At 40.0% G+C, this 14,542-nt stretch overlaps 1 protein-coding gene across 1 annotated transcript; it reads right to left on the minus strand.

Annotated features, from left to right (window-relative positions):
* Nucleotides 1–8,603: 8,603 nt before the first annotated feature.
* LOC145655734 (ubiquitin carboxyl-terminal hydrolase 29-like) lies at nt 8,604–13,904 on the minus strand. The gene is made up of 12 exons (XM_081709229.1): nt 13,670–13,904; nt 13,207–13,489; nt 13,076–13,115; nt 12,684–12,854; nt 12,305–12,436; nt 12,056–12,182; nt 11,761–11,897; nt 11,239–11,332; nt 11,031–11,110; nt 10,231–10,912; nt 10,016–10,154; nt 8,604–9,149 (listed from the first exon to the last, which is right to left on the minus strand). Exons 4-10 carry the CDS (start codon nt 12,836–12,838, stop codon nt 10,783–10,785), a joined length of 855 nt encoding a protein of 284 aa, XP_081565355.1. The 5' UTR covers nt 12,839–12,854; nt 13,076–13,115; nt 13,207–13,489; nt 13,670–13,904; the 3' UTR covers nt 8,604–9,149; nt 10,016–10,154; nt 10,231–10,782.
* Nucleotides 13,905–14,542: the final 638 nt, after the last annotated feature.

Raw genomic sequence — 14,542 nt, forward strand, 5'->3', positions numbered from 1 at the left:
GCTGTGTTAGGATGCATCAGTGTTCTCATCTGCTAATGATTCACTTTTTATTATAACACTCACTATTACTGACTATCTAACGCTTGATTTGCAGGAAAAGGCAACCTTAACGTCAATACGGCCTTTCGCGCTGAAACTGTAGTTGTAGAAATAAATATTTTACTTAAAAGCGTCAGTAATTGTGTTAAGTGGAAACAGACATTTTTGGTGAGAATGGGTCAGTTTGTAAATGCGAAATCAATCAACCATTACTACTGTCTTTAGCTTATCATGTCTAAGTTTCCTGGAAAGTTAAATAGTCACACATTCATGCAGTGTTCATCAATGGTTCATCAATGTTTTTAGATTTCGTTCTATACTTTTTATTTCCTGTTCACTCTGGTTCATTCAGAAAGTATGAGGATGTTGACAGGTCAGGGAGAGTGGGTGATATGGATGTGAGTGAGAAAAGGAGCAAATATTGATGGTTAAGACCAAGTAATGATGGTAAGGAGAAGGTAAAAGCTGCTCGTTGCCTGGACAGAACTTTGGAAACCAGTCGTCGTTCTGAGAAAAACATAGCAAGTTACAAATTTGTCCAGTAGAAAGAAATTAAACAATAAGAAATATGTGTCTATGTGTGTTAGAGGAGCAGTGGTTAATAAAAAGATCAAATATGTAGACACATTTCTACATTTGTACTGGGGGCCCTCTTGAGGTAATAAAATGATATTGTATCAGAAAAGTGTGGATGGTCCGGAATAAACTGGTTTCATAGAGGAAAGACCTCTCTAGGCCTCAGCATAAATTATGTCTTTAAATTTGTGTATTTGATATTCGGGAAAATGAGGAGGAGCACGGAGGCTACATGATGGCTTTTTCGCTTTTATGGTTTTATTTATTTTTTCTTGTTTTTTGTTTTGTTATCATTTCTTTACTGTTTGACTACATGATGACTTTCTTTGTTTTAGTCTTCTTCTATTTGATTGACATTAGGTCATTTTTGTTTAAGGTAGAGGCTGGATAAAATGTTTAGCATGACCATTCATGGTGATGCAGTAGATTTCGTTCTAAATTAGAGCGATGGTAATACTGTCTTGTCTTGCTGGGTAAGGATATAAATTCAGCTCCTACTTGATGGCAGTTTATGTTTTTATTTTATTTTATCCAATTTTGTTTTTTGTTCCTACTTATCTCGCATTTCCCAGTTACTTTTGTTGTTTTCTTTTACTTTGCTTTATACATTATGTCTAATCATCCAGTGTACCGAATCAGCACAGCAAGAGAACCTTCCTGACTTCCTAGATGGTTAGGAATGTATTAGTGAGCTCACATACAGTAGTTCATATCAATAGGTTACAGTTACTCACAGTATTAGTAAAATTATGAAGTGTAATATCTTAGTAGAAGGAACAACTCAACTATCCTGCCCCATGCCTGATGATGATTAGATAGGGTCTCTGCTGGCAGAGATAGCCACCTTGGACACAACGTATAGGTAAGAAGGAATGAAAGGTTGGGGATAGTCAATTAACCAATTGAGTTATATTAAGTATATAAACAAACTATTAAAACACTATCAAAAAAATATATCGATAGATTGCAAACAAAAACGCTGACTATAATGGGTTCATGACAAAAGTCATGAAAGAGGGGAAATGAGGTAATAAAGATATCTTAAGCGGAAAAATACACTGGTAGAAACAATATGGACATCACTGGAAGAACCAATATGGGCATCCGGTGATATAGAATAGGATCGCCTTTAAAAAAAAAAAAAAGTAGTTCAGGTAGAACATAACGGTACCAAGAACCGGTTGGTGTAAGTATTGAATATCAATTTGCAAACACTGAATAATGTATGGTTTGGAGAACAATATTGGAACCTGGACAAGTATTATGAAAAAATAAAAATGGTTATGTAAGGGTCCTTGAAGAAAATGTATAAAAGATGTGCCCACCTGAGACTATTAGACATTCTCCTGTCAATACCTCATTTGTAACATTGAGCTCAGAATAAAGACAGGACCAGCAGTTCTCTTCAATTATTTCAAAGTCTGGATCTTTATTTCTATTGAATTGAATTGTGTATTGACTAAACAGTGTTGAACTTAGGAAGCTCTAGGAACGAAACTTTCTTTAGTCATCCTACAGGAAACAGGTGGATAGAAAAGGACAGAAACAGCAATATCACAGGCTGACTAATTTACTGATTATATTTAAAATTGCATTCATTCAAAATTTCTCCTCCCAAAGTAAAAGAATGGTGTCTCCAATCCTTAGAGTTCTGAATGTCAGAGGTTGGTGAACAAGTGCTCAACCATGGATGGCATTGCAAGGCTCCCCCCATTGGCAATGCACAAAAGCTGCTTCCAGCAGGGTTGGGTTGAAGTAACAGCAAAATGTAATAAAAACGCAAATGAACTTGATTCTTTAGTGCTCTGGTGAAGCAATTTTTAATCTATTGATGCAAGGTCCCTTGTGCTGTCATTGTACATTGTACATTGTGTATATAATCATAATATACATATATTGTACATACATTGTTAATATATTTTTGTACATACATAGAATATATATATTTATCTGTATATATATTTTTTTCTCTATGCACCCCTGGTTCTCTTCCTCAGTTTGGACAGAGCACTCTCCACCATTTCACTGCGTGTTATACTGTGTATGACTATGTATGTGACGAATAAACCGAACTTGAACTTGAACTTGTCTGTGGTCCCACCTGGTCAGACCCACGATTCCTTCTGCCTAGCCAACTACCTACGAACAACAGACAAAGAGAAACATTTCCTACCCCCACCTCACACACCCCCGCCCATCTAATATGCATAGGGGGGGCATGGACCCGCCGAAATATTACAGCTTGAAACGATGAGTCTAGAAACAGGTCCGATATTTTATACTCCAACAATGAACTCATGACAATAAAGTGGCTCTTGCAGGTGTGAATGACAGTGAGAGCGGACCCTCTGAAACAAGCTTTAGTGAAAACATGAATAACAACGAAACCGATGGGTGCATCAACCCACCGGTGCTAGCAGTCGTCGTTCGAGCTGTGATCAGGAATCTGATGTATAGAAATATTGATGAAGATATGAGAGAAAACTGTCACGGCTGTGCTATTGACCATCCTAGTCAGCGTCAGCACACATGCCTGTACGATCCGGATGAATCCTATTTCAGCCTCAACACACCTAAGCTGATACAATAAACTGTTCAAGCCGTGGTTCATACATACTCTAGCCAGAGCTTTGAAGCTGTGCGGCATTCAGATACCTCCATCCTCTAGCAAGATTCAGGCAATCGCTGAGGTAGTGGTAACCGACCTGCAGGAAGAACAGAATATCAAATCCACTCTCAAAGAGTTCATAGTAAAAAACAATAGCGTGTGCGGGGAGCAGGTACAAGACGCCGTTGTGGACTACTGGAAGCTGCACGAAAACCTGAATGAAAAAAACGATAGCATGTGCATGGAGCAGGTACATGACGACGTCATGGACTACTGGAAGCTGCATGAAAACCTGAACAATGAAAACGATAGCGTGCGGGGAGCAGGTACACGGCGATGTCGAATACTACTGGAAGCTGCACACAAGCCTGAACCCTGGTGCTTGAGCCAAATGGGAATCTGCATGGACACCAGCGCTGGTCCTTTAACCGAGAAAAAAAAAAGAGTGCTGAGGACGAAGTTGATCACGCTGTTCTGTAAAACCCTTGAAAATAGAGTCAGAACCGTAAATCGATAATATCAAATCCGCATATAATTTGGAAAAGCTGATGTGTGTAGTATGTGAGTCTAGTCAGTGGAGTTCTCTAGTATCGGAAGCCAATAATACATGTTATCCTTTACACATATGTATATGTATATATATATATATGTCATGTTATTTCACATATGTTTGAAAACCCGATGAATGTAAAAACGGGCATATATTATATATATATTCACATATGTAATAGATGTATGTGTTTTGAAACTAAGTAACGATGAAAAGGTTGATGTATATAAAACCTTTGATTGCATGCTTTCATTTTTAATTGAATGTAACGTAAACATAACCTCTTTTGCCAAAAAGATGCTAATAAAACCATAATCCAATCTAGCACTCTTTTCATTGTGTTTCAATCATTTCGCCATGACTGAACATCTGCTGAAAAATATTTACTACACTCCTTCAAACCCAGGATCCTATGGAGGGGTCAAGAGTCTGCAAAGGTCCGTGGTGGATGAAATCGGTAAACGGATTGATGATAAGGAAATCAAAAACTGGTTAGCAGCTCAGGATGCATACATGCTACATAAACCAATCTCTGTGAAATTTAAAAGAAACAGAGTCATTGTAAAAAAACACAGATGAACAATGGCAGGCCGATTTCGTGGACATGACCAACATAACGGGAACATGAAATTTATGCTAACGTGTATAGATATACTTTCCAAGTATGCTTGGGTATGCATGATGAAAAACAAGACAGGTTACCAAAGCCTTTGTTTCAATTCTAAAAGAAGGCAGAGTTCCTAAAAAACTTCAGGCTGATGAAGGGAAAGAATTTTTTAATAAAGGATTCAAAACATTAATGAAAAAAACAACGTCAATCAATTTGCTACTGGGACGGGACAAAAAGCATCAGTGTGTGAACGGTTCAACAGGATGTTGAAAACCAGAATGTGGAGATACTTCACAGCCATCAATACGAGAAAATACATCGATGTGGTACAAGACTTGGTTCATGCTTATAACAACAGCTTTCACAGAAGCATTCAAATGAAACCCGTTGAAGTGAACGAAGGAAATTCCTTCACGGTGTTTAAAACCTTGTATGGGTTGTTTCAACCGAAAAAGGTGGAAAAACTAAGATTGAAGTTTAAAGTCGGTGATACCATCAGAATGTCACGATTAAAAAGACATTTTGAGAAAGGGTACGAGCAGGATGAATCACTTTATGGATGAATATTTTACCGTTTCTGAATGTCTAAGGAGAGACCCTCCTGTATACAAATTACGGGATTTTGATGGGGAAAATATAGATGGGATCTTTTATGAAGAGGAGCTGCAAAAGACTTTAGTGGCCTTTAAAACTGAAAAAAAATTGTAACTCGGGTTTATTTTGTTCATCAGCTCATCATACAGAGGTTGCCAACATGTATAACACCATACAATGTTATCAGGAACAAGGAACTCGTGATCGTGTGAACCTACGGAGATACATAAAATAGAATTATAAACCGTGAGCATAAAAAGATCATCATGATGGTATCTTCTTTACCAGAACAAATAGATGTTACATCATTTAATGATTCATTTAAGGAAATAGAATTACCTACTTCGAAGTTCAAGTTTTTCTGTATAGCTAGCCATGAGAATAAGAATAGCCATCGAGTTTCAGTCAATCAAAATGTTTCACGTACTCTAAAACACAATGGTCATATTTGATATTGATCAAAAATAATCAGAATAAAGATAATATCCTTTCCTAGCTCGCAAAAAGAATAGATACGTACATAATGTACATAATATGTAATGATCGTTTGTTAAGATGTATGTTTTATCTAGACCTAAAAATTAATTATGACGCTAAGGCCTACCGAGTTAAATCATACAGTGCATGATAAATTATTTCAACCATTAGCTAAATAAATAACTAGATACACTTTAGCCTTTTTAGTAACTTATACTAATATAAAGTATAGCATGAATTAGTTAAGCATTACTGAATTGCTTACCTGTTCAAAACGGATGAGCCATGTCCATGTTCATTCAGAGGTCTTCACAAAAGTTTTTAGATGTATCGCTTACAATTACGACTGTGAACTAAAGGAGTGAAGTACCGTAAAACACGGCTTTAAGAAAGAAGTGTAGGTGGGAAAAAAAGAAATGGTTTTCAGATAAAAGCTGTAAATTACAATCCACCCCTCCCCAACACCACTCTCAGATGTGGAATGCACTGAAAAGTGTTAAGGACCCAAAGTGTGATAACGGACAAGAACCTAGTGTGATAAAACTTGTAAAGTAACCACATCCTGCTTTTTCCGTGAACAACGAGATGCCCGTGTACCTGCAGTGCCAGGGGATTTACTGTCTCTGGTTCGGTGGCGCTGAGACGTAGCGAACTCGGACTGTGCAGAAACAACTGGAGTTTTGTCCAAGCCTACCGTATCAGGAATGGGTTTGCTATTCCTCGACTAGTTTTGGCCAAGGGCGAGCGAGGGACTGCGGGTTGCATGACTGCACATTCCTTGACCAATGCATTGTTAATGATCCATTATTTTCAAAGTGTGCGTGCCCTAAAAGTATGCAAACTGTTCAAAACATATGCCTTAAATTAGAAAATGATATGTTACTGATCAATGAAATAACCAACTTTCTGGAGAAGCAGATCCAGTCTGGTTAGCAGTGGCTCGCACTGCTGTCTGTGCAAACAGTTATACTGTGTATGACTATGTATGTGACGAATAAAGCAAACTTGAACTTGAACAGTGTGCACTTAAAAAAGGGATCCTCGCGATTCTTTTCCAGCTGTTTGTCTTGGTTTTATTTGATAATGTTTCTCTCATCAATTATGCAAAATATATGTATTGAATTCTGTTAAAATTATTATAATAAATGCATTTATCTATTATATTTACACATTTGTTCTGTGTCTGAACAGGCAGGGTATGGATACATATACTTTGACATTTCCCAGATCTATAAACAAATCTCACATACAAGACTGCACCTTTTGCAAAATTGTATACTTGTTTTTGTATCTGGAGTAAGCAGAATTAATGCCGTAGGTCACAGAAGACCTGTCTTTTTTGTGTGTTTGCTTTAGCAGAGACCTCTTGTGGTGACTTGTCACAACTACGGCAAGAGGCAGTCGCAGACGAGCTCTTGGACGCCAAAGATCACAATAGCTTGGACTTTCATGTTCTATTTGTGCTTTATTATGCGTACAGTAGTTGTGGCATGTTTTATTTTTCCTTTCATAGCATCTCATAACATAGTAAAGTGAATAGTGGGAAAGTGGAACAAAAGAAAGGCATTAACATTGGGTCCCATGACAGTGTTGCAGTAAAGAAAGGAAAATAGGACATAGCTCACATTTCTTTTCAAGTAGCTCTCTCTCTCTCTCTCTCTCTCTCTCTCTCTCTCTCTCTCTCTCTCTCTCTCTCTCTCTCTCTCTCTATCTATCTATCTATCTATCTATCTATCTATCTATCTATCTATCTATCTATCTATCTATCTCCCTCTCTCTTGCTGTCCCAGACAAATTGGGACACACGTCTGTGCTACTGGTTTAGGGTTAGGATTAGGGTTTGGTTAGCGTAGAGTTAGGGTTAGGGTTAGTTTTTTTTTTTTTTTTTTTTAACAATACCCATATTTTTATACATTATATATTTTATATATTTTAATGTTGATTGTTTTGGTTCTGTATAAATTAAAAAAGTTTTTATGCTGCATTTGGCCTCAATTAATGTATTTTAAACATATTAGATGTGAGTCCTTGACCAGCATGTCAATAAAGCTACATCCAGTTGCTCTTATCACAGTGTGTTCAGTTCTTCTTGAAAGGGTAACATCGCAATTCTAAATTGTATTACAGTAAACCAAAGATTAAAGATTATTTGGTTGTACTATTCTATTGATCCTATAGTCAGTGGCTATCAATAAGAAATGATCAAGCACAGTTTTATTGGGTGTGTGTCTGGAAAGAGAACTATAGGTCCCGGTGAGATTTTTGGTTCAAGATTAATCATCATGCAAATGATTGTGATTAACACTTTGTCTGTTTAATTAAACTGTTATACTATAAACCTAATATTTTAATAGGGCTGGCAACTTTCTAGATCCGATTACTACACGTGTGTGAAGTACAGGTGCTGTAGCTATACAAAATACAAATGTCCACAGTAGCCTAATTATAATATATGCATCCAAAATAAACACCAGAAGCCTGGACTAATGCTAATGTACATAAGTGCATTAAATCTAGGTAGAACTGTTCGATAGGTAGGATAAAACACTTGTCCCGCCATACAAAGAAATGAGAGCGTGATAAGGACTCCAAGTCGCCACCAGATGGCGCCCGAAACCGCTTAAATGTATTCCAGTCGGAGATGCCTTTTACCTTAACATGCCAGGATACACACTCACTGGATGTTTAATCTTTCGAATGGGTCAGCTATATTTTTATAGTCAGGAAAGATTTTTTATTATTATTAATCAGTTAAGTAATTCAAGCTGTTGCATTTTGCTGAGTTGAGGGAATATTGCATAACCCTGTAATAGCCAAATAATTAGATTTGATGTGCTATTTTGTGGATTAATACCATACCTGGCATGGTTTTAATGGCACATGGTCAGTAATTGCTGTCAAAATACAGAGGTTCATAAGAACCTCCTTCCTTCATAAGGAGACTCCTGTTTTTGAAACTGTTTTGCGCTAACACCACTGTTTCTGCATACTAGCTCTTACTGCTTTTTTGCAACATGTTTATTCTTCGCCGTTAGCGATAGTTTTATCTGTGAGAAGTGTAGATGAATTGCTGTTCTGTGACGTGGGAGACAAGGCAGGATGCAAAGACGAGCCGTGGTTCACATGAGACATGTTTATTAACACACAAAACAAAATGAAACCAAACACGAAGAACATTAAGCACTAACATCGGAGGCTCGTCGCTTTCAGAGTCCTCTGACCCTGTCTATAAACCACAGGAAGGATCCTCATGGCGGGCCTCCTCCACCTCCACTGATGGATCCTCAGAGCGGTCGGATTCGGTGTCCGACCTGAGGCCGACGTCAACATACTCCTCACTCCTGCTGTAATCCTCATAGTCCTCCTGGTAGTCCGTGGGGGGAGAGTAGGACCCTGCAGAGTCAGACCCTGGATATTGGTAGTCGTAATCGTACGGGTCCCGGTAATCCAGTGAAGGTAGGCAGGACTCTGCAGCATCTGATCCTGGACCACCACCAGGGCCCCCCCAAAATCCTCCAGAGATACTCTCCCCCGATGTGATGACAGGGAGTGTTCCCACAAGCATGGAGGATTCTCCTGCATGGGTTGGGTAGAAGCAGCTACACTGCTTCTTCCCCTTTTTCTTCTTTCCCTTGGCTCGAGGCAACCTTCAACGGTCGGTGTTCCTGTGACGTGAAGCCGGATGCAAAGATGAGCTGTGGTTCAGATGCCACAGACGTTTATTATCATACAGAACAAGACAAAACCAAACATGAAGAACATTAAGCATTAACACTACTTAGAACATAACAGGCAGTCTTAAAACACAACAAAGCAGCATACATGGGGTCAAACACTGACAAACAACAACAAAACAAGGGTTTAAATATGTGTGCTCACAATTAAAAGAACTATAGACAGATGCTGGTTCACTCCTAACATCTGCAAATTAAAATACAAGTTGGTTATTTCTCAAAAAGGACTGAAGCTCTTCCTCTGTCAGTGAAGCACCCTGGTAGTGTTCTCATATGTGGCGATGGAAGTGACGTCCATGTAAATAGGTGTTTAATCACTGCCATGTGCTACTTGGAAAAGAAATGTATCTTTTAGTATGAACAATGTTGGGGATAAATAATGGGGACTTGTACATCTCCAATAGCGATTAGAAGACAATAACTGACACTAGGACACCTCATCTAAATATGTTGACTTGACAAGTATAGTATTATTCATGTTATAAATCTATGGGATAAAAATATGGAAAAAGTGTTTTAACAAGAACGCCAGAGGGGGCATTTACTATTTTGTGGAGAATAAAAAATGGCTCATTTTAATGGGTTAAAATTTTTTTAATTCTTTTACAGAGAGGGAAGGGTGAAAGGACTGAGAAAGAAGGTTAGCACCTGCCAACCGGTGCTGGGAGTAGGCCTCACTCACCTGTCATGCACAAAAGACCTGCAGTCCCAGGGCACAGTAAAGGCTAATTTACTCCCTACATATATAAGCTTGTAAAACTTGTTTCTGTTAGAGTGCTCCTAGACTGAGGTACCTACATTCCTAAGTCTGAAAGGTGAGATTCTACCTGTGCACGTAGAAAATCAGGTAGGCTGTTTTTGTCCTGCTCTTCAGGATGGCTGGCTCAGTGCTTCTTGATACTTTTAAGTCACTGAATGACAACCAGCTCTGTCCTTCTCCCTCAGCTGTGTCACTGATATAGTGGCCTGTCGGAGTAGTCGGTGGTCCTTAGTCATTTAATAGTTTCTACTGCACGTGTATAAATAATGTCAGATTACTCACCATGGTCCATGCTGTCACCTAAATGAGAAACCACCGCCTGGAGTCTGTAGGTGCCAGTGGGTGCACATTCCTGCAACAAACAAATACATCTTTTTTTTCATACGATTAACTGAAAACGCATCACGGATCGAACGCCATCTCTGTATTAACAGGCCTCTTTCATTCTCTCTCATTCTGTCTCTGTGTCTCTCTCAGCTTGCATCTCTCTTCTTTTTGGTCTCTCTCTCTCCTCACCGGTAGGCTTACTTGCTGTCCTCTAGCTCCCTGTCCTTCTCCTCTCTCATTTACTACTGATGGGTTAAAAGAACTTAGTCATTATGGCAGATACTAATACACAGCCATATTATCACTCCACTGTAAGAAAATGGCACAGCTCTACCTGGCTGGGGACTGGAGTTTTCCCCCAGTTTATCATTTTGCATTTCTTGCGGTTTGTCCTGGGTTCCCGCTGCTCCACTGAGGACAAACCACAAAGCCATTCAGTCGGCATTTTGTAGCTAAATGGGAATGGGTGGACAGAGAAGTATGTGGGCACGGGTTGATGGTACGAGCTCACCTCGACTGCTGCCTGAGAGAAGCCACCCCAGGAAGGGCAGAGAGATCCAGCTCGGACGGGACGTCCATCACGTCTGAGAGCTTTTGGCCCAGCATGTCAAACCGCTTAAGGTGGAGGACGAAAATACTGTTCCAAGAGGAAAAGTGACTTAAGGACTGGAAGTGTGTGTGAGTGGAGGAGGGTGTGTGTGTTGGACTGGTTTAAAACTCATTCTTTAAGGTCATCTACGTCAGACGAGACTCACCGTGGCAGTGTGAAAAACTCCACCTCTTCAGTTGCCTCGCAGCCTGCTTCACACTCACAAAAACGCTCCAGTAGTGTTGGCTGAAAAAAGAAAGAGGCCCTTTCATTGAGAGTGATAAAATCAAAATGGTAGCATGTCATAACTGTATTCTCTCCTTTACAACAGGGTAATGAAGCCTTATCCAAAGAGGGTGTGTGAGGTGACCGACCTTAAAGTAAGTGTGTAGGCTGTCAGTCGTAGCAGGGCTCAGATTTACAGAGAGGTGGTTGTAAACATCCACTCTGCAGCTCTGCTTTCCACAGCTTTCACAAAATGGAGAACAGAAATGTTACAACATTTGCACAGAAATAATCTCCTGCATCCCTTATACAGTTTGAGTTATCACATGCTAATATGCTCAGTTTTACAAGTAGATAACATCTTATCTAATGTGAAGCATCAGAGCAGAAAACATTTAGAATGCTCAGTCCATGTCTGTTATGTTTTCCCAAACTCACACACTCTCTGAGATTTGAAAGCTATGTGATGAATACAAGCTGAACTTGTGAGCATTTTAAATGTTCATATTTAAGTTATGTATGTTATGAAACTTTCATGAATACTTTAAACAGAGATGTCCGGAGAAAGCGCCTACTCTCTGTGAGAAAATGTACTTTAAACAAACACGTTAAGACTGGTTAAGACCAGTCCATTAACACAAAGGAGATATGCAACAGTGATACCTAATTACCTGGTGCATGTGAGCACAGACTTGATATGAAACTCAAAGTTTGCCACAGGGCAGATGTAAGAGAAGAAAGAGGCCCTGAGTCTCTCTCCCTCCTCTTTCAGCTGCAGTAAGCAGAGCATCAGGAACTCATGAGCATCCTGTGGAGGACAGCACAGGAGAACATCAGAGGAGGATTTGCTCCTGGACTTCAACAGCAGCACGGTGAGAAAACAAAGGTGGCCGTGTGCAGTTCCTGCAGGGTACTGCGTGAGGTTCTGATGTGTTCTGAATGGCTGAGGGGGCCATTTAGCTGGACCTGTTCATAGTCCTCTTCGAATGCAGGGCAGCGGGCTGAAACACACTCAAGCAGGGCTCCCAGGAGCTGCACCTTCTGCTTTGTGCTGCGAGTGGTGAGCCGGGCCTGCTGCAGATCTGAAAAACATCTACACACAGCAACAGGGAGACCAAGTGGTTTATATCTCTGAGCATCACAGCACCTCCTTAAGCACTCATGATTAAACAGTTCATTTAGACCCATGTGAAGCCTCTGGTTCTGAACGGGTACCTGAGCATCTGGCAACTAGAAGGATCCGTCAAGCAGGATGACTGAGCTCTGATGGGTCTCCAGAAGCAGGAGATACTCAGTAGGCACTGCAGAGTGGCGTTCATATAGCAGCTGTTCCCAATGTTGGGAAACCTAACAGGTCATCCATGTTAAAAATAGATTTAGTGCACAAGCTCTGAAACATCCAGGCCACTACATGTCAGTATAATGGCTGTTTCATAATGTGAAGAAGAACTGCTAAATGACTTACTGCTCATTTAATTACAATATGTTTGTATTTGTATAGGAGAAAAAGACTGAGCTTCACCTGTGTAAACTGTAAAATCATCTACTCTTAATAGGCTGTGTAGTAAAACGCGGTGTGTATTCTCGTCTTTACCCGAGCTGCCGAATGTTGAGGTGTTCGACAGCGGAATGGATGGGGGTGTGGCCTTGGCCCTCACCCTGACCAATCTGACGCCTCCTTTTACTCCTGAGGACGTGCAGCAGCTGTCCCAATAAATTCCGCGGCTGAACACGAGTGTCTGCTTGCATCAGAACAGCCGGAAACCTGAGAGACAGAAAAGAAGGGAGAGATGAATACACAGTGGCCAGTTATGCACAAAATGTTCACATAACAACCCTTAGACAGATAAAGGTGTGAAGAATGAAAAATACAATGATGTTTTTTCTCGTTTTATGCCCCAAGGAAGTTACAATGGCAGTGCCATTGGGTAACCACCATGCCACACTTTTCTCTGCCACGAAGATTAATTTTGATAATGTACCCACCTCTCAATGCGCACGGAGTCCACATCTTTATCTGCAGCCTCTGTATAGAGAACAGAAACTTGGAGTAAATGTCCTTAACCAAAAACAGACTATGCATTTGAACAACATGATCAAATCTGCTGAGCTCTAACCAGGAACAATCACTGCTGTAGTCCTGAGCGACTCATATGAGGAGGAGGAGGAGGCTTGACCAGGAAGGCACGACTGGGTAGAAGAGGCATTGTGGGATATGTCCACAGGTGAAAAGGAAGAAGCAGTACTGAAGATCAGGGACCCCTCAGAGGAAGAGGGGCAAGAAGTGGAGGTGGTCACATTCGCGGCGTGACCGTCTAATGCCACGCAGGAGTCAGACACTTTGGAGGATGAGATTATGTGTCTCCACCAACTTCTATTCGTTTTCTCCTTCTTCTTTTTCTGTAGAAAAGCATTGTAGAAACGTATTGATTTGTATATGAAGTATTATCGCGACTTAGCGATATCTCGGTATTCTTACAAGAATCTCATTTTGATTTAAAAAACAAAACAAAAAAAACTTTTTAATCATCTGCATTTGCGCTAGTTTTTTTAACAGGAAAATGCTAATTAGTTACGCACTGTAACGGCCCGAGTGCCGCTGGTCAAGGAACAGGACGTACAGACTCGCTCCACGGAGACGTTTATTAACGATTATTAACATACGATACAGACACCGGCACTCACGTATAACACAAACTGTGACCGTGAACACGAACATGATCAACGACTGACAATAAGGCACACACTAACAAGGGTTTAAATACATACAAACATGACAAGAGTAAACCGATGCAGGTGTGTGCTGAACAACATAGGCAAGGTTACGCACGAGACAGTCAACGAAGAACTCCCAGTGCACGCGGCGGGCCATACCACGTGACCAGTGGAAGCGTTCCGTGACATGCACAATAAATCTTAATCCTTTTCAGATTATCGTATTTAAAATCGTTCCCAAAGTGTAGGAAAAAACATACATACCTTCATACACGAGCAAACACAGCCCATCCTGTTCGAATCTGTGATCTACTCGATTAGAGAATTAAGTAAAATATCAAATATGGTTTTTACAGGTCCTTTAACTGATATTCGCGATACAGCGCACCTCATTGTTTTGTTTTAAAACGGAGTTTTGACTCTTAGATGTTATGAATATGTATTATTTCGTCATTACTGATGCAAGTTCTCAGTTCTCATACGTTTTCACCCTCTTGAAAATAAATATTATTTACGTGTGTGTGTGTGTAAGCGTTTCAAACGTAAGATTCTTTAACTTCCGCAGTATAGTTTGGTAAATTCAGGTAGCGTAATGTTTTTCCTAAAATCCTCACTGTCTCGCCCTGTGGTAAGGAGAAATGTTCCAAATATGACAGGTTACGTTTTATCATAGATAACTGGCTACAAAGTTACATTTGCGCCCTAATTTCTCTAGACATACATCTATAAGCATTGTTA

The sequence above is a fragment of the Electrophorus electricus genome, unplaced genomic scaffold (assembly GCF_041902795.1).
Source record: "Electrophorus electricus isolate QZ-2024a unplaced genomic scaffold, ASM4190279v1 Scaffold33, whole genome shotgun sequence".
Lineage (NCBI taxonomy): Eukaryota > Metazoa > Chordata > Actinopteri > Gymnotiformes > Gymnotidae > Electrophorus > Electrophorus electricus.

Coding starts and splice junctions, on each gene's coding strand:
- LOC145655734 (XM_081709229.1), bottom strand. CDS start 12,838: ATGCAAGCAGACACTCGTGTTCAGCCGCGGAATTTATTGGGACAGCTG. Junction 12,437..12,683: donor CTCAACATTCGGCAGCTCGG/GTAAAGACGAGA, acceptor ATGACCTGTTAG/GTTTCCCAACATTGGGAACA. Junction 12,183..12,304: donor TCTAGTTGCCAGATGCTCAG/GTACCCGTTCAG, acceptor TGCTGTGTGTAG/ATGTTTTTCAGATCTGCAGC.